Source organism: Ascaphus truei, chromosome 3 (genome assembly GCF_040206685.1).
Source record: "Ascaphus truei isolate aAscTru1 chromosome 3, aAscTru1.hap1, whole genome shotgun sequence".
NCBI classification, from domain to species: Eukaryota; Metazoa; Chordata; class Amphibia; order Anura; family Ascaphidae; genus Ascaphus; species Ascaphus truei.
The window spans coordinates 198978331-198999769 of NC_134485.1; the positions used below are offsets into that span (position 1 = coordinate 198978331).

At 40.2% G+C, this 21439-nt stretch overlaps 1 protein-coding gene across 1 annotated transcript in view; it reads right to left on the reverse strand.

Annotated features, from left to right (window-relative positions):
- Positions 1-2682: 2682 nt before the first annotated feature.
- The window catches only part of VKORC1L1 (vitamin K epoxide reductase complex subunit 1 like 1), a 38202-nt gene continuing 19445 nt past the window's right edge, over positions 2683-21439 (reverse strand). The window contains exons 2-3 of the mRNA XM_075589921.1: positions 8542-8651; positions 2683-4212 (exon numbers count right to left, since the gene is read on the reverse strand). Of these exons, the coding sequence (XP_075446036.1) occupies positions 3986-4212; positions 8542-8651 (337 nt within the window). The 3' untranslated portion in view covers positions 2683-3985. The remainder of the gene's footprint in view (positions 4213-8541; positions 8652-21439) is intronic.

Here is a 21439-nt window from a genome sequence, read left to right on the forward strand (position 1 = left end):
GTAAAGTGGTGATCTCCCCAAATCAATGTTCCCCACCCAACTCATCCTTGAGGACTTGTCGCCAGGTGAAGTTTTTGGGTTACCCAATGAATATTCCACTCAAATACTGAAAATGGGAATTAACACGTTTGCATATTCACTGGTTACCTGTAAAAACGTATATGGCGGCAGGTGTCTCAGAATAAGGCTGGGAACCGCAGCTAATATACAATCACACACAAAAACAAAAAACAGGTATAAGGAGGGGGGGAAAAAAGTGCTTTTATAGACAGAGGCTATTGCTAGAATGTCTACTGTTATGGAAAGTAAAGAGTACTTAATGTAGCAAGATTTGTTACAAAAGGAAACATTTCACCAACATGCCTGTGACTCAATTTTTGGGAGTTGCAGTACTTGGAATAATTGAATCTGTCACTTTCACCACAGGCAGAGGCCAAGCTCTCTCTATACAGGCTTGTTTGGCATCTGCAAACTTTTATGAGACTTTAAAAGGAAAACATTTTGGAATAGTCATAAGGTGCTGAAAATAGAACTAAATGGCACTAAAACAAAAAAAACACACAAAAACAAATCTAATCCCGGTGAGATATGTCCACATTCCCTTCAAACTCTTAGGAGTATCATTTAACCATTTCACTGTCAGACAAGTCTGTAACTTCTGGCTCAAGGCTTGACTTTTTTTGTTTGGTAGGCTCCACACAAGACAACACCCCCGCTGTTCTTTGCCAAGTACGTACATGAACATGCACTAAGTGCTGGCGAGGCTCACAGCATATTTTTCCTCCGTTAAATGGGAACCTCTCACCACTGACATTACTATCCTCAAGCAGTGCAGGAGTTGAATCCACTCAATTGTGAAAGCGTCCATCAGGGGGCGCTTGTGAGGGAACCAGAGATTTCTACATCTTCCACAGATATGCAACGTGCTAGGGGTACCCAGTGCAGAGAAAAGGAGTCTCCTTCATACATAGGAAGAGTTAGTCAGTCTAGCCACTAGGGGGATAGTGCCGATTCAGTACTACTGCACAGAATCTCCCCCAAGAAGAATACAGACAGTTTGTGACTCAACAATTACCTCTCGCATGGAAAACCACAGTAGCATATAACTTTTTTTGTTTTGTTTTTTTAAACGCAAAAAAGTTTACGGTAGTACCCAAACATGTGCAAAGCCTGCTTTAAATGTGGCTAATGAGCATGTTGTAAAGTGGTATGCAGGCAGAAATCAGAAACTAGCATCTACTATATGGAAAAGGGGGCCCTTTAGCAAAGCATACATGCAGCATTTTGGCTCAGGCTTGGAATGCAGAAGGCACTTTTACCTCTTTGCTGAGGGAAGGATGTGCAATACATTGCACTTTCAAGTGTTGCAAAGGATTTAACCCCAAGTATTTGTTTCCCCTCTGAAATAATTGAGAGGCAGGTCTGGGACAGTGTCCCATCCGATAAGGAAGGGCACTCACACACATACTAGGATGTGAAATTCTGGCTGCTCACCCAGAGCGAGCTGTGTGTGGCACATAAAAATGCGCTTAATCATTTGTCCACTTGGTCAATTAGATAGGGCAACACATCAGGACGGCTGGCAGCAAGTGGCCATGTATTAAAAAGAACTAATTTTGAGCTAGGAACAGCGTACAGGTGAACTAGGCTGTTACAGAATAGTAATACGGCGCCTTACAAATTCTTATACCAAGAAAACCATTGCAGGGATTCTGACTCCTAAACACATCGGTACTACAATAGTAACCAAGGTCACAAGAACGACCTGTGCTATGGCTTTAAAGAGGAGTGCAATACGGACACTACTTCCATTTTCAGAACAGAGAATGACTTCTAAAGGAAAACAACAATGCAATTAAATATTTGGGCACAGACGTTGTGTTGAGTTACTGCCCCTTTGAAGGTTTGGGCTACCTGTGAATGTACACTAAAAAAAAAAAAACACACAACTAAGAAAAGCAGGAAATAACTGAAGAGGCAGCCTGTTTCTCTTTAGCCAAACTACTCATTTACACATGTTGCAGATGCACAGATCTCTGTTACTACTAAATAAAAAAACGGCAAACTATGCAGTGCTTATAATTGCGGTCTTATGCCTCTTTCTGCCAAAGTGTGTGGCATTCAAAAGTTACGATTTGCCCTAGGAGTCACCCTTTAAATATAGAACGTGCTAGGGAGAAGTGCTGCCGTTTATTAATACTTGGGAGGTTGCGCTGCTACCAATGCCATGCACAATGCTGGAATAATGATTGGCTGCATTGAGCTGGACTAGCCTTGCTTCACCAGCAACTGTGTTCTGAAACAGAAAAAGCTGAAGCCATGTCAAACGTTATTTAACAAAAGCAGGCGGATTTGCTATGGCAGCGTGTTCATCTTTAAATTTTTTAAAATTCCAAATGGGCAAGTCACACCCGTTGACAGCGTTAACATGATCCCTGCTTCTAAAAGCCCTAATCAGATTTATTAGCAAAAATCAGAGTAATTCTGAGGGATTATTAAAAAGGGAATTTAGCCTCTTCCCTAGCTCTCAAGATTCAGAACAGGGCAGCACTGAATGGCCTGTAAACACAAGGTGACAAGTGTCCTAAAAAAAAGGTGTACACATCAAACTGACAAATAAAAATGTAAAACAAGCCAGTTGAATGGTGAAAAGTATCCCATTCATAATCTATAAAAAGATAGAAAATATACTGCATGGAACATTAACAGGTTCTTTTTTTTTTTTTTTAGGTGTAGCTCTATCCATAAAACTATCACCCACTTTCATTATAAAAGCGGTCCTTGTTTTTCTGAACTACTAAAATAATGCCTTCCCGTAGAAGACCAACACATGGTCCAGATCCAGATCTGAAGGGTCTATTCACTGAAGTGCAACTACCATAAAGAGATAATGGCTATCACACTTCTGTGATTAGTCCCCTTTGTCTCTCCGTTTATAAGCTTATCTGCACTAAAAAAAAATAACCCAGTTTTCAGGCCCTCAAATAGTTAAAGGCGGTCCTTTACTACGATATGTTCTTGACTTTCCAATCATAACACACTTGAACCATCTTATTTGCACAAACCTACGATCCATTTTGTTTGCAGATTTTAGGTTACTGGTCATAAGCAGCTAAGTCGAACTTCAAACTGAGAATCTCCCTCCGTGTGGAGAGGTTTGTATGTCGCGCCTCTTGATCGGCCAAAGCTTGCAGTGCAATTAACGAACTAACCAAGCAACTGACGTGATGTCAAAAGACCGTTTCGCCACAAAACAATTAGCATGGCTGGACAACTTAATGCAATCCTTACTTTTCACTTAAATCGGCACAAAAGTCACTACAGATACCATTCAAAATTACTACCCATCCATAAAGATCCTCTAGATCTGGCCAAAAACAAAAAAAACAAAGTTGCCAGATGTTTGCAGTTCTTTACAATGTAGTGAAGGGGTAAAAACTATATCAGACTACCATAATGTACATGGAAAACAAAAATGGACATTATGTTTTGCTGTACCTACCGTTCTCTGTAGACACATGACAGCCACCAAGGGAACATGGCAACGCAAATTCTTAGCCAATTACATATCCTCATGATTAGATCTTTTCAAAAATACCCGCATTGAAGGTTAGACAAACACACATAGGACACAGGGAGGCACGAGAGGGGAGGAGGAGCTGTTGCAAGCAACCGTTGCCTATATTGGAAAATGTGCCTTACAATAAAACACCTTGGAAAGTACAGTTAAAGCTTGTCACTCTTGTTTAAGTTATCCTCACTCTTGCATCCATCCATTTCAAATTGAGAAGTGCCATAGCAAATATACATATATATCCAGGGCCCGGTCAGTCAAAAGTAATAATAATAATAGAAAAAAAAAAATTTGTTAAGATTGTTCTTTTTTTTTTTCTTGCAAAACTGCCCCCCAACCAATATCAATGTACTGCAAAATAAACGTTAAGGAAGCAGTGTCCCTCGGCTGTGAGTCAGAGTTCAAGAGGCCTCATTCGTCTTTCTCCTGCAGCTGCTGTTTCCAGGCCTCGTTCAAGTAAACTAGTCGTTTGTAGTTGATGATAAGGAGAATGAAGTTCAGCAAATAGGTGGCGATGCAGATAACGCAGAAGTCCTTCAGCACAAAGTACAAGATGTAGGCCAGGTACAGGGACCCCATGACTGACACTATGGAGGAGGTCATGAGCAACAACGCTGCTACGGCACTCACCGTCATACCTGTAACAGAGCAGAGAAGTGTTAGCCGCGCCATTGTACAGGGCCCTGCAGCTTGTGGTTTATCCCTACAGCAGGGTTACGTTCAAATCAAATTGCGGATTTTAGATCTTCAGCTATGAAACGTTAGAAATGGTCATCACGGTAGCTTCAAGGGTTATAATATACACCAAAATAACTGGGTTGAATTGAATGCGACTGTGATATGATAAAGAAAGTTTGTTCCTTCAGGGAAGGTGAACACACAATATTGAACAAATAACACACAGAATATATACACTTACGTGGGGAATGGGGCAATGAAGTCATCAGGATTCGGATTAGCAATTCATCAAGGCATCAGGTATCAGTAAGATGTAGTCACGAACATTGGGCATAGAGCTGGCAATCAGTTATAAAGGATTTGGGCTCTATCCCCAACATTGGTTCTCAGATATTGGTTGACAATTAATTATCTGTACCCAATAACCTTTTGCCAGCTAATCGTGGGAAGCACTTTGGTACCTGCCCCCAGGTAGCTGGCACATGCGCACAATCCCTTAGTCAGGCTCCCATTTTAATAGCCCCACTCAAAAGAGTTGGCGCAGCCAAGTCTGCCAGATGGGGATCTGCGGCGGGGAAACCTGACTAAAGGTGTGAATTATGACACTTTGTGAAAGGCCATGTCCTGCTTTCTGTCCACCCTGTATATACAAACCAGGGGGATGAGCCTTTGATCAGTGGCCTTTGTGTAGACACACTGTCGCCCCCTGCACATTAACATACCGTATGGGTCAGGGGTTTTCACTGGCTTTCTACCAGGCATAAAATACAGTATAGTTACAATATTTTATATAAATCAAAATATTCCGTTCGGTTGGGCCGAGCGGGCTAAAACTTGCCAGACCCCCATGCTGTAGGGAACTCTACAGGGTGGCCACGTTTCAGCTCGCTGCGACCCGCCGAACCGGAGTTACAGTAATAAATTTTAAAAACGACACGTTTTATAAATTGCATTTCTCTGCCATTGAAGTCAATGGCAGAACCACACATTAAACAACAACCCATACTCCGTTCGGTTGATCGGAGAGGGCTGGAAATTGCCATGCAATCATGCAGGAGCAGTGACTACATGGTGGCCAAATCCCTGCCCTCTAGTCCTTACAGAGCTGGAGATATGGGTTTTCACTTTTCACACTTTTGGACTTGGGGTTTTAAAGCCATGCGGCCTTTCTCCGCCATTGTGGTCAATAAGGCGACCCCCGTAGCCGCCGCGACCCTTTCCCATGGCCATTGCCCGTCGGACCCTTTTGGGGTCGAGTAAGGGGGTCCCACTGAGCTAGGGGCAAAAAGAATTGGACCGCTACCTGCCCTAGGACCGGAGATACAATTTTAATATGGATGAACTTGGCCGTGACCAAGTTCCCACGCCAATTGAGTGATCAAAAGCTCTTTATTGAAATTGTATCCGCTTTCGGGGATTGCGGTTTGGCCGGTATCCAACTCGTCCTTGGAGGTCGGACTCGAGAAATCCTCATTGAAATACATTACTCCATTCATTTCAATGGAGGAGTAATGCTCGTACTCGGGCGCCACCTGTTGGTCTTTTCTGATATCAGACCAAAACCATAGAAATCTCCATAGACTTGCATGGAGCTCCAATGGCAGCCTATGGGACGGGCTGCAAATGGGGATAGAAGGGGCGGAATGGGAACAAAGGGCCATAAACATGTTAATGCAATTCACCCTTGCCCTCCCGACCTGATCCCAGTGTATGTGTTGCATGCACACGCTGTAAGGGGAGAAATACATGTAACCAGGGGGAAACACATTCTGCACCGAGGCAGGGGCATAAAAACACAAATAAACATAACCGTTAACCCCTCGCCTCCCATACGATGGTAGGGGTGCCCCTTTGGGGTGTAACCCCTTTATTACTGGGCCCACCACCCCTCCATCGCTACAATGTTCATGTTCTTTGTACTACTATTTCAGTTACAAGTTATGTTGCCAAGTGGAACAGCATCCAAAAACCTCAAGCTTTTATACTAGAAGGGCTGTAACCATACTGCCCAAGACACCAGAGGCCTTCTATGAAGACAGGAGGCAGAGATTGGATATCAATGCAGTGCAACCTGCAGCTGTTTCTGTAAATGGCAATGCTGTTTTTTTCTTTTAAAGCAAATGTACCACTTAAATAGTATGCAATGCAACAGCGTATAGCACCTCAAGTCATAACTTATCCTGTGCTTTCAATATAAACTTCATGCTTTATCATTTAGAAAGATGAAGTGGTATAAAATGTATATTTGACACTTTTTTTGTGGCGTTTAATTTAGAACGCAATCAAGCGAGAGCATATGAAATTGCAAAACAAGGCTAAATAGAAGGAATTCTCCACTTCGATTACCAAATATATACATTTACACATGTAAGTTTGTAGGGATTAATGCGGACAATGCCTCCTGCTTGCTTGCAACTAAATAAAATTGCTTGACAGTTCTCACAACAGAGCCCTGTGACTCCCTATGCGCACATGTTTTTACAGCCGATTTGGCCAAAACTTAAGAGTGAGGAAAAACAAACAAAAAAAAAAAAAAACTGTTAAAAGTATTTCCATCTGTGATTGTAACACTTTATGCATGACATGCTTACAGTTATTGTTCAGAGCTTTAGAGCATCATAAACTACATTTATTAAGCAACTGGTGAGGCTCCTAGACCAAGTAAAAGTGGAAGTGAGTATGTAGGGGACTTTTTTTCCCAAAATGGCAGCTGGGGCACATTCAGACACTGAGATGTGAGGCACAATCGGACAGTGTTCTTGCTGTGGGAACATCCTCCCGATCACTTACAATCATGCAATTCAATGCGGATTTGACATACTTGTGAAATGTAGGCTATATATTTTTTATACAAATGTTATTTATCAATATGCCATGTTCCAGTTTCACAGGCATTTTTGTTATTTGCATGCTTTTTGTTCTGTGTGTTTACTTGCTCATCATTTCAATTAAACAAGATTTGACATGCTTTGTTTTAATTTCCATTAATAAATAGTCTATGTCCAAATGCTCCCCCTCATGCCTGTCCATATCTGCCCCGGCATGGGGCAGACATGGAAAATGTTGCCCCTTTTATGGTTTACTTTATTCCTGATTTATTAAAAAAGGGCAGGACAGTGGTTTTAGATTAAAAAGCAGCAGCATGGTTCAGGCATTCCAGCACCACTATCACAAATGCACAGACGTTTACAGAGACTCCATGGAAGCTATACAACTTAAGTGTGTCCAAATGTGCCCCCTTCTCCCCTATATCAAATTGTATTCTTAACTCCTTCAATGCCAGAGGTGCCTCTAAAGCACTGCACCCAAACTGCATAGCACCCCACCCTGCAGTCAAGTTTTTGATACCCTTTCCCCACAAATATAAAACTTGCAACGAGACGATAGAACTTTTCCCCCGTGTTCCAACACAAACATACAAGCAACTATTACCACATACATTTTTAATTTTAAGAGTATAACACTAAAAAATAAACATTTTTTTTTTTTACAGGATGGGAACCAGAGGCTACCTCCTGGCTCCCAAGATACTGTACTTGCTGATTAAGGTACCAGCATTTCAGTCCCCTCCCAGGGAAACAAAATAGCTCTTTAAATGTCCCGCATGACGAGGGACAACAACGTGCCGCGACGGAGGCCTCCATTGGTAATAAGTATCTTGGGAATCAGAGGGTCCCCAGGGCAGAAAATGACACAGTTCAGCTCTGAGGACCTCTTTGTTCCAATTCTGTAAAAGAAAATGGGGCTGGGGTTAGGTTTGCGGGGCAGGGGGAGGGGGGTGTCAGGGGAACTGTTGCTTTAGGTGCAACTGAAAAACACCTTAACCAAAAACAAGGGACAAGTATTTTACAAATAAATGTTTCAAAACTTAACAGGTCCACGGTAAACACATGCTTTGTAACAACGTGCAAATGTATTTGTGATAAAACGTATCAGCCATGAAAATCGTTAGCTTCGCTTTCTTGTAAGCAAAGTAGTTATAGCGCTGTCATTAGTCACAGAAACATAAGTAGGGGTTATGCTTGCATTCAATACATATTCATTTTTCACAAAATAGAAAGAAGTAAAACAGTTACTTTAAGGGTGATTGAATGTTTCTAGAGGAAGTCAATTACACTGATGATGGTTTCAAAAGATGGTTTGACCCACTAAATTGAATTACCTCTTTCAATGCTGACAACTGCTCTCTTGAATTAAAGTAATTGGTATTTTTTTAGCAATGCTGGTGACTTTTTTCAGAGAATAAGATGAGTGATCAGCGCAGGACGCTGGGCTGGTACAGTACTTACCGAGCAGCAGCTGTAGTAAATAAAATACAAGTCCAAAGACACTGTTTGGCTGATTCATTACACTGTCCTTTCCAAAGATGGAACCCAACAGGCCAAATCCTCGACCCCATCTGCAAGACGGAAAATAAAACAATTCTACATTTAGTAACGCATCTGGTGAGCTGATTCAGACTCTGCCCTGACTCCATTAACATTTGAGACACACCACAATAGCAAGGCTCTGGTTCCCTGCTTATGCATTGTACCCATACAACGGACTGTAGCTTATGTATGCTACAACTGTCAAGGCATCTATCTTGGTACGCACATTTGCAGCCGCTAGTTAAAGCTAAAAATGTGCCAAAAAATGATGGTGCAGCAATACTAGTCCCACATTGATAAAGGGACATTGTATCCTCTATGGTATTGTTACAAAGAGTATTTGTTTGAATGGAACAATACGATATTTTAACTTTTTATGAACTTAGATTTTGTAGACTCACTATATAATAGTCTGCACTCTAGGGCTGTGCTTATAGTGCCGGCGACGTCGCCCGAAAACAAATGTATTGCCGCAGTCGCGTGCACTTATAGTAAGCGCGGCGCGAAATTTGGAAGCTGGTCAAATTTGAATTTTCAGAGGCTGTCGCCACGTGACAGCCTCTGAACCAATCAATGACCTGCTCACCCGCGACACCGCGCAAAGCGAATTACAACTTTTGCTAGCGGCGACAGGTGACGTCACCCGTCGCGCGCACTATAAGTGCGGCCTAGTACAGCTGCACTGTACTAACTAGGAGAGAAACCATTTGTAGTAGAAAGAATATCATTGTAATTTCCCGGCATGGAAGAAGTCAAACAAAGTAGTATTTCCCCAAACTTATTTTATATTCTGAAACCATTAAGGGGATTTTCATCCTGTCGGAAGATTCAAGATTTTTTTTTTTTTTCAAACCAAGGAGAAGATCAATACTTTGTTTCAGCTAGTACAGGGGTGCTCGACTCCACTCCTCAAGAACCCTCAACAGGTAGGATATTGCTGGGTCTGCAGCTTTAAAACCTGACGTGATTTTTTTTTTTTTTTTAAATAAAATCAGTTCTGTACTAAGAGAAAATACTTGTAATTTTTGTTTTTAAACAACTCTAAATGACATTTTTACTGTATTATAATGTAACAACAAAAGACAGAAAAGCCCAATGCTACATCCAATGTGACAAATATACGGTTTTTGGGGTTTCTTGATATTGCTGGGATTGTGTGTGTTTATAATGTAGCAAGCAATTTGTGTATCGATAGCAACCATTTACAAAGTCCCATCCCCTTCCTCTTCTAAAACAGGCTCTGGCACACCCCTTTTTGAACCCTGCCCTCTCTAGCTGTGCACCAATTGTATCTAGTGACTGTCGGGTCACACAATCCTCCCCACTGAAATTTGCAGCTTTGGTCCTCTTCTGCTGTACCGACAGCCATTTAGTGAACCCCCAAGCCGAATATTTGCCGATCAATCACAGTAGAGCGGATCAATCGGCAACCTGGCCAATTACTTGTGTGGCTTGTATTGATGCACATATTAAAGGGGGGGGGGGGGGGGGGGAATCCGGCAGCTTGCACTCCTGCTTTAAAGGATATCCCTGCTTCAGTACACATGGTACAGACTTTGACAGAGCTATGGTGCTGATGCAGGCATATTTTTTAAACCTGACCTTTTTGGGAGAGCCGGGGTCTTTAAGACTTAAGACTGGAGTTGAGCACCCCTGAGCTAGTACACAAATATGGTTTTGCTCCACCTTGTTCCATGGAGGTTATTACAATGCACTGGAACAAGCTTCTGGGGTGTTTGCTTCGTGCTACTGGAGCATGCAATACACTAGGCTTCAAGTAGTGTGGAATATAAGGTCACAAGAATGGGAAGAGAAAACCTCATGTCCTGGCTCGGTATAACCACAAATGTGTAAAGAATAAAAATGCATGATTAAAGCCAGGCTACATGACTCGCAGTAAAGGGGCAAGAAGAGAGCCATCTTTAATTTGTCAGTTTGATCGAGGCTCCTGTGCATTGATATTCATCCTTTACCCTCATATCTCTAGCATCTTCTGAAACAGTACAAGCTTGAGTATTTTCCAGAGGAATTAGGCAAATATGTAAATGTGCCTCTCTTAGATTTCCACTGTACAGAGTGTGAATAGGATGAAGGGCACTTCTAAGCTTTTGTGATAAATTGGTCGACAAACTGTGTGCGCACCAGTTGTCACACAGGCATTGAGAAACAAGTGACAAGATAGGCAATATTCAATGTCTCGTCTGACGAAATCATTGCTAAAATGCCAGCCTATTACAGGAGAGATACACACCCACTATTTTATATATGGCTGAAGTCAGATGCTTCAAAGGAAAATCCCTCCCTAATCATAACTTTTAAATACCTCTCCGGTGGAAGAATACAAAAGCCAGAAGTCCCGGAGAACTTTAGCGCTAATATCTATGCTGCTCAATTAAAGGTTACAGTATATCCATATCAAACAATGCTTTCGTCAAGATTAAGTATACAACGTGCTATTTGCGAAAGAATCCACTAGATATGACCCTAGCAAACCAAAACTTCACTTTGAGGTTCTTCTCTCTTTCAGTAAACACCAAAGTTGTGTGTAAAGGGTCCATTTTAACAGGCATTATGGACATTTTAGTATTTCAGAAATTCCCATCATATTTACAATGGTGTAGTTATGCAGAATCAGGACACGTGGTTTCCTCCACCCCGTTGCTGTGAAGTTCTGCTCCGCGCGCTCTTACCCCAAATACATGCGAGAATATGATAAAACTTTCAGTGATAGGAGAAAATGTTTTAAAACCGTTGCAAAATTCAGAGAAATTTTGAACTTTAATCTGAAAACGGACTGTGGGATTAAGATATTCTTGCAAGGAACAGTTGATAGATATAGATATTAATATTAATTTAAAAAAAAAATATTTCAATGCAATAACACCCTGTACTAAAAAGTTGCTGGGAGGCTATGTTTTTATAGCCAGGGGATGGACAATATCAGCCAGTCTTCAAAATGTTGGAAACTGGTGTTAAAAAGGTGCCTTCTGCTTTCCAAGACTCCAATGCCAGGTATGAAAGATTCCCAATGTAACCAAAGCAGGATAAATGAGTGACACTGGTCAGATTATTCTAATTTTGTCCGTGTCACTAAATAGTTTTAGGGAATGCTTGATTTTCTTGTGTGCGTTTACCATATCAGAACATAGGAGGCGTAAGACAACCTGCTACATTTTAGTACCTTGGACGATTATCATGGCTACCTTTTAAGAGCCTAGATAACTATGGCAAAGATCACTGCAGTTACAAAACGCCACTGGTCACCTTTAACCCCAATATAAATGTCGAGAACGGTTTTGCGCAACAAGGATTTCAAACATGCAGCACATAGAGGACTGCATCAAGCAGTGAAAATCTGGAATGAATCTCCCACTAGCCCCTGGATTTTGCTCAGCAGTAGTGAGTAGCGAGTAACAGGAGTTTAGGTGCATGCATGTGCAAACAATAGAATGCAGGCAACAAAAAGCATTGTAATTTAGCTACAATGATCAAGAACATTGCAAATATAACAAACAGCATACAGTACAACAGTAGGAAAAAAAGGCATGGCTTTGGAAGCTAAAAGGGAACCTCATTTACACATGGCTATGTGATGGCTTCTAAAGCAAGCCGGAAACAAGACGACTTCCCTTGAGCAGTAACTTTTACAGGTGGCATTGGGAAATGCTAGAACTACTCAGAGAGGAAGGAGGAACAGTGGAAGTATTAACAGACAAACCAAATCTGGAAGAGATTTGTCAGCAGCCAAGAAATCAAAGGCAGTGTTGCATACGTTCCCCTAATCCCAACCAGCGACCGTTTATTTATATGCACAGATTACAAGGGTAACGTCAGTTCTGTTAACCAACACGTTTATTTTACAGGAGTATATGGGATACAGATACAGCCGAACTGGAACTTAAACACAGCAAGGGCAACATTATTCAGGTAGTACATGCAGGCGGAAACAAACACGTTAGTCCATATTCCAGGCAGCTAGGTGATGCACAAGAATGCAGGCAAGGTGAGCTCACTCCAAACACAGACATGAATTATATATATACACACTTTTTTCTAATAACCTGCCACCTAAGGTCACATCCAAGTCTGATTTCGTCTCACTAATGTTTCTCCAACTTGTAATGGTCGGCTTACAAGTCCTCATCCCCTCGGACGCTTTACTGGTTGGTTATGTTGTGACATTCGGCACCAACACAGCCACCGAATCCTATGGAAACTCTGACATGGAGTTATAACAGGATACATTGTAATACCTGGGGGAACAATGTTATGTGTTGTGTTATCTGGGGGAACATTCAGCCAGCAAAGCATTAAATAGATAAAAAAATAAAATTAAAAAAAAAAAAGGCGTTCAGAGCAGAGCGAGGACTGTGTAGAATAGATATTATAAATAAAATTTAAAAACACATTTAATCCAAATGAAAATGGAACATTATGATCATGCTGGAACTCATTGGACCCGAACCAGAAACAGATTTGCATACTTAAAATGTTTGTACTGGTTTCCTCTTTAATGGCTCAATGCAGGTTACAGTTAAATGGCAATACATTCATTGAATTGGTTAAAGAGGCAAAATAGTCTTATTTAAAACACAGGGAAATGGTGGATATTCGGCGCTACTGCGCATGTCTGCGCCGAATATCCACCATTTCCCTGATACTTCTTGACGGTGGCACGCAGGAGCAGGCGAGGAGAGTGGGTCCCAAACCGGAGAAGCAGGTGAAGTAGTATTTCTATCCCCCTGCACCGGTTGTTTCTGTGGCCCTGCACAGCTCCCTCGCAATCACTCCAGTGTCTGATACCTCCAGACCTGTGTAATTACACCGAAGCGCACGACAGACTCCCTGGCACCTTATTTAAAACACAACATGGATTCTTCCGGAGGTGTCATTTTTGCAAGATTTGCCCTGTGACGGCAGCTTATTCTCAAGAGCTGACATTAACGTTTGCATATAAAAACACAGCTTGTGAATATGCAGATTTCCCTTCACTTCCTTTCTTTTCTGTACCCTCAACTCAATAAAAAGACTGTTACAAAAAAATTTTAAAAAACACACACCACAGCTTGTCCTCAATGTTACCTTGTTCATCATTCCTGTGATGAAAGGAACGCGGGTCATCCCAGGTGCTAGGCAGTCGAGATCCGACGCCTGCATCCAACCTTATCAAATTCAAAGTTGACAAACATTCGGAGGATATGAATCTCCGCCCAGAAAACACCAGCCATGAATAGCTTACTTCAGCCTATATTCTGTGCTGTGAGGTCCTTTCAAAGTACAGAAAGATACTTTATTCCCATTTTTATTGAACCAAACTTCTCCAGCACTGGGAAACTGTGTCACTGACTATTGAATAGCGATCTTACAGAACAAATCTGACACCAAACTGCAGTAAGTTTCACCAAAAAAAACTCTCCAAAAACACAAATATGCCTTTTTTGACCATGCAAATCAACACAGGGCCTTTCATTCAATTCCCCAAATTCAACAAAACCAATTGCGTGAGGTTTTATACCTTTGTAATTTCTGATCATATTACTATTATTACACTGATATTTTATCTATAAAGTGCCACCGTATGGTGTATTGTGCTGCAGAATAGCTTAACATACACAATAGGAAGTTTACACATACTGGCACAAAAAGGAAAGGACGTCCCACTAGGCCTATAAACCACAAAGGAAACAAAATATGAAAAGAGCAAAAAAGTCCCGCCTCTAATCAACAAAACCCATGGCACGAATAAAGGCAGAAAGGATACAAGTGCTAAATGAGTAAAATAGTGGATCTACTTGCACATTTGCTCCCAATGTATCACACAATCACCTGCTGGGGACGTCTGTATTTAAAAAAAAAAAATTTTTTTTAAATAAAATCAGTTCTATATTATTAGATAATACTGAAAAATAAATGTTTTAAAATTCAACTCTTTGCCATTTTGAAATGAGCTTTAATATACTGAGCATCCTTCGATTTCTATAGAAACTGAAAGGCGGCCATTTAGTGAACCCTATGAAGCAGGATTTTGCTGACCGATCTCAGGAGAACTAATCGATCAGCAGATTAGGTAATTAGTTTTCAATAAAAAGGTAATCAAATGTCGCATATATTAAAACAATATATATTTTTTTAAACTGCTTGGATTTTCTCTAAATGTGCCTGTAAGACAGGGTTGACAAGTTTAACATCAGGACAGCTCACCTTTGCATGCATTACCTTTGCCTGGTGTAGGAGAATGGGAGGAAAATGCAATAACAGCAGCAATTGTTAATGGTTGACCAAACTACATGTTGTACCTTTAGATTGGGAAATTTCAGTTGAGTTTAAAATAAAAATAAAATCTTGGGACCTTCAGTCTGAATTACACTGTAGATCACAAAAAATTATATTTATAAATATAATTTAATAAAGAGGAACTGTTTCCTAAAACCAAAACGAACTAATAACAGATGAGTGTTAACAGAATAAATGTTGGGCATTAATGCCTTTTTCTTCAGAAAAGTTTATTGCCACGCAATCCCTGCTTTGGGAGGTTATTTACACTCATCTAATATCTATTACAGTAGTTTTCAACCTTTTTTCTCTGAGAGCACCCGTAACCTCAGCACTCAGATGCCGAGGCACCCCTACAACAGGACAATGTCACAGAAAGACAGGACAGAGAGACAGTCACAGAACACACCAGCAGCAGGGCAGTCTCAACACACACACCTCAGCCCCAACAGGACAGAGCAGAACACACGACAGCCATAGCCTCACCTTGCTATGGCCCATGCTGCTTCTCCTGGCATCTCCTCCGGATTGGCTGCTGCTGGGCAACTGCCTAGCCCAATAGCAACTTCCCAGTTCTGAGATGGGGGATATCCCGCAGACCCCTTTTGATCCACACGAAACCCCAGGGTGTCAAGGAACCCGTAGGGAAACACTGCTCTATTATGATCATCTCTTTTTGATGCTCTCTTTTCTTTGTTATTTATAAAGTAATTAAGATGCCATGACCAGATAAGATTAGAAGACACTGCCAAAATAAAAACAGCTTTTTCCCTTGAATCAAAGGTTTAAAAAAAAAAAAAAAAATAATAATAATAATTTAAAAATGATATTATGTGGACCAATTATTCTAAGACAATTACACTGCTCATTTAAGAAAAATATTTCTATTGCTATGGGGGACAGACATTTAGAGCCATATTTAATTAGCAGTGCTCTGCTGTTAGTTGAACGGGCAGTCTGGTGCCGGAAGGCGTTTTATCGAATAGCACTGCTTAATAAATATGTCCCATGTATAAGAACTAAATCGATTTAAATACAACTGGATCTATTAGCACTTATTTGTATAATAAGGAAGAGAATATTCTGCCTTTGTTCCCTTTTTTTAATCATGTGTTGCACCCACTTTTTAGGTTGCCTTGCGCTATTTAATTGGATCATACTAAAAATGCATGCACGGGTCCTAGTTTGGCCGCACACAACTGTCCCAGGCCAAAATCTGTCATGGAACATCTCTAGTTCTAGAAGAACTACTGGGTTGTTTCGTTCTGGGATTCCAGCTGCGATCTGCATTCCATTTTTTTTTTATATACACTTGAGTCTCACTTTAAGTTATAGTGTCATGTGTGCTTCATGGTCAGATTGATTTATAAGTGATATATAGATATAGCTCTCACTATTTCACATTTTCACAATAAGTGTTTAGGATCATAACTGAAAATTAAGAACCACATTGAAAAAATAAATAAATCCCGGTAACAAAATCGGCATAATATCCCAACATCCTTCAGAGCATCGTATGTTGTGCATATGGAGGGACCCATTAGATTAAAGTTAAAGTGACAATTATTGCATTTGAAATGAAATGATGATCAATTCTCTACATTATGTAACAGCTTTTTTTCTTTATTTTTTATTTAAGGGGGTTCAAATTTTTTTGATGTGTAATTTGCTTTTTGTGTCCACATTTGCCAAGACCAGCATTTTCCGATTTAACTACAGGTCAGTTGCAGTGACCAGAGCTTGCAAAGCCACCATTTAAAACTCATGAAGACCACAACCCGAGGTCAACACTTATGGTGAAACTCAACGATGGTCTCCAATATTGAAAATTGTGGTTCTCCACCAATTAGAAAACCATTAATGAAACATTACAATGGTTATAACATACTACGAACCATGGAAAAATAATGAATATAGGACAGACAAAAAACAGACAAGACCACACTACTTTTTTTTTATAGGAGTGGGCCAGAGACACGACAAAAAGAACCTAATGGAGAGGGTGGAAGCTCCGGAGGAAAACACAACTACTAAAAACAAGATGACAGAAAAGACTAGAAGAAGAGGACAATGGGGAATGGTGGAAAAAAAACAGGAGAGAGAAATTACATAACGAATTGATAAAACCTGTCAACATTTTTAATCAGATCGTTCCCTCACACCTTACTGTGACGGTAGGGGTAAATGTGACTGCGTTTAATAAAGGTCAAGCCAGTCATTACCCCTACCAGTCAATAATACAGTTGTGTTATGTATATGTATATCTATGTATTATGTCTTAGCCTGGTTAAAGCACTTCAGGGATCAGGGGTTAATTTTGTTTTCAGGAGGAATCTTGCAAAAGTTGTCTGTGACCTTTCCCTGTAACTAAAGTTATGTCGCATTTCAACCCACCAATCAGGGTCTGTGTCATATTGAATGCACCTGGCCTTAAATGTTTAAATTTTGGGGCGTAAGGCATAAAAAAGGTGGGGAGGGAGACCCCTAGTGAGGTGTGAGTAGCTGTTGGCTTTAGTTTTTAGCTGCAGCTCAAGTTTATGTTCCAGTGGGGATTCCAGCTGCAGTGTCAACTCCAGTGCTGGTGCCAGGTCTGGAGTCCTGTTTCAGAGGACACTGCAGGGAAGAAAGAACCAGGGGAAATCTCTTTAGGAAGTTCTCTGCACCCAGTTTTATAGGGTACCCCAGTTGTGAGTGTGTTGTCCGTTTACCTGTGTACAGTTGTGGATAACTTTTATCCAATAAATTAATTTTATAAACTCTTATTTTTCTGTCTGGTGAATCAATCCCTGGTGTAATAGTCTTGGTCTGCCGTGACACTTATGAAATGGCATTACTCAATAAGGGCCCATCATTTGCTCCATTTACTAAACCAAAGAGATTAGCTTTTTATAGATTTTAATACATAAGAAATTTTACACTTTAGACTATGCAAAACAAGAACCCACAATTGAGAACAGGGTCAGCGATTAAGGGTCTGACTATCCCTCGGTTGATAGTTTCCCCTTGATTATACCCTTGGACTTGATCTAGAAAATCCTGACAGACCTATATGCAAATATCCAGAAACATCATACTGTACTATAATTAAGATTACAGGTAAACTATAATCTTAAGAATAAATCCATCTTCTACCCGGTTCAATCCCAAACTGACTACATTAAGATCTGGAAACAGAGGATTTTGGAGACAATGTGCCAACAGAATTCCAAACCCAAATATAATTCGACCGTGAAGAAAGCCATCACAATACTAGAAGATAAATCGTGATCAAACAGGCCAACAAAGGGTTATAGTAAATTGTGTTATTGAATAGGAAAAATTGCATTAGAGGGGCAAATCGTCTGTTAGGTGATAACACATACAGAAAACCAATAGTGTTCACCACAAATGTTTTAACTGAAATGAAATCCTTACTTAATATAGTATGTGATGAGAATGTTTCATTAAAAAGTGAATACTTTTATTCCTTGAACAAATTTCCCAAAATGGTAACGTTTTTTATCTCCCACAAAATTTATAAAGATATTAGAAACCCACCAGGGAGACCAACTATACCCGGCATTAACTCTCACTACTAACTTATCCACGCTTCCGATACATTCCTCCAAAGCAATGGTTTTATCATTAAGATCACACCTACGAGACACTATTCACCCCTTTTCAGAAGGTTAGAGATCTGGAATGGGAGGATGATTTTATTTGGGTGTCGTGATGTTACATCATATGTTGCATGTATACCACACGGAAAGGGGACCGAAATCAAGGACCATTTCCTTAAATTACATGGGCATGCATCCAGTGAACAAACATTTTAAATCCCATTTAATTTAAACTAACAATTATTTTGTTTTAAAAAAAGGACTTTTATTCAACTCTGCGGAGTAGCAATGGGGACAAATTTTGCACCATCATACACTAATATTTAGATGTGTTTCTGGGAAGATACACTTTTTTTTAAAACAATTTTATGAACAAGATTCATGGATGTTTTAATTATATGGAAAAGCAATACACATTTTAGACTCCTTTTCAGAATGTATTAATGTCAAAACTTTCAATCTGAAATTTAGTAGCAAAATTCATATGGACAAAAATCGCCATTTTGGATCTTGAACTCATCAATGAGTAGACCCAAACTTAGAATGTTAATTGTAATGGCTACCTTGATGCCGCAGTGGACATCATCCAAACTAGATAAACAATATCCCAGACGGGCAATTCTGAAGAGCTCACAGAAACTGACGAGGAAATTACTTCAGATTATAACCCAAAATCCTTAAAACAACTCTTCTTAAAAAGAAAATATTTTTTTTTTCAAAGAACTCCTTATCAGCTTTCTAGATCAAGTATCTAAAATTGGCCGGAATGATTTACTTAATCTGTCTTTTTTTTTTTTTTAAAGACAGAAAAGGGCAGAGAGATTAAATGCATCACCCGCTATAATAAGACAGAACCAGTAATCAACCGTATTCTCCATGAACATTGGAATATTTAAAAAAAGACTCAATTTGAATGAAAAAAATCCAAGAGCATTCAAACAGTGTACAGAAAAACAAAATACTAACATTTTAGCACCAAGTGTACTGAAAAATAATGAGATGTGGCCATAAAAACACAAAAAACAGGTGTCCCATGGTACACAGAGAAACCACACGGGTGCTTTAAATGCAATGCCGAAACGTCAATATATAGATATGAAAGTTTCAAAAAGCATCCCTTCAAAGAGTACGGGTAAGAAATGAGATTACAAACTTCATCAATAGCAACACAGCATATGTAGTGTACGTATTAGAATGCCCCTGTGGCAAACAGCATATTGGACAGACTTAAGGAGCCTAAAAATACGCTTCTTAGAACACAAGAGAAATATATGGCTTCATGAAACATGGAGTATCAAAGCATTTCCTTATTAGTCATAATGAAGACACCACCCCGCAGGCCCGACCACCAAAAGGTATTGAAATGGTAAAAAGAAACGAGGGGGTGGTGACAGAGTTTCTGGATCCATATATTGAAAACATTATTTCCACGTGGCCTTAAATTAGATCTGTCAGCATTTATCCGAGTATTTTTATCACCATTTGGCACTCCTTTTCAAAACCCTCCCCACACTAGCTTTTAATAATTAGCTGGATATTAGTTCAATTTATAAATGAATAGAATTGCCCTTACCTCTCCTTGCATTTGACCTATCGTTACACTAAGACATAGAAATGTTTAGTGGAATTCCTATGGGCTAATCCAACTGTGCTTTTCCATTCATACACATTTTTTTTAATACTTTTTATTGTAATATATAGATATATATATAAAAATATACAGAGATCTAATTTATATTTAGATCATTTTAAATGAGGTGGTTTTTCTCCATTGTTTTTACACATTGAAGCAGATGGTCTCCGGAGCTGAACCCCATTAATTTCAGCTCCGGGGACCCCCTGCTTTCAGAGATACTTACCTCCAAAGGGGGTGCCGGTATCAACTGCAGTCACATGGGCCAGTAGGAAGCCGCCCCGGGTGACCTCACAGCTTCCTATTGGTCCGTAGAGCCCAGAGCCAGGAACTTTGGAAAACCGTCCATGTGAACCCTGGAGCAGCTACCGGCACCCACTACAGAGGTATGCATCTCTGGAAGCAGGGGGCCCATGGTTCGAAAATTAATGGGGTTCAACTCCTGAGACCCCCTGCTTCAATCCTGTACAGGCAGATCGCGGTTATCTGCCAGAATCAGTTCCGCAAACCACCATTAGATTGCAGATTTAATGTTAATCTGCGGCGGTGTGCGTCAGATAATCCGTTAGATGGACCGATGAATAGCGAGGACCACCAGCATATATATTTTTTAAATTGTACCCCCACTCCTAAAAAAGGACCTCTTTAAAATAATTTTTATATATTTTTTTTTATTTAAATGTTATCTTCATTATTTATGTTATATAGTTTTACATATAGTCATGAGAAAAGAAAGCACACCCTCTTTGAATTCTATGGTTTTACATATCAGGACATAACAATAATCTGTTCCTTTTTCTCAAACAGTAGGGGAGCCTACTCACAAGTGGAGCAGAATAGTAGACAAAATTCAACACAGTGGCAGATTATTCCAGGTGTAATGCACAGGATCCTTCCGGAGCTCAAAGGACAGAAGAGGAGAACCATAGTGCAGACAAACAACAAATTTTATCAGCACAAAACACAAATTCTATGCCCGATGTTTGCTAATACCATGCAAGCCTCCACTTAATATACTGTGCATTATGTCCAAACATCTCCACTTTGGTCTCGTCTCCAAAAGGACATTGATCCAGAAGTCGTGTGGTTTGTTCAGATGCAACTTTGCAAACCTAAGCTGTGCTGCCATGTTCTTTTTAGAGAGAAGAGGCTTTCTCCTGGCAACCCTTCCAAACAAACCATACTTGTTCAGTCCTTTCCCAATTGTACTGTCATGAACTTTAACATTTAACATGCTAACTGAGGCCTGTGGTCTGAGATGTAACACTTGGGTATTTTGCAATTTCTCTGAGCATTGCACGGTCTGACCTTG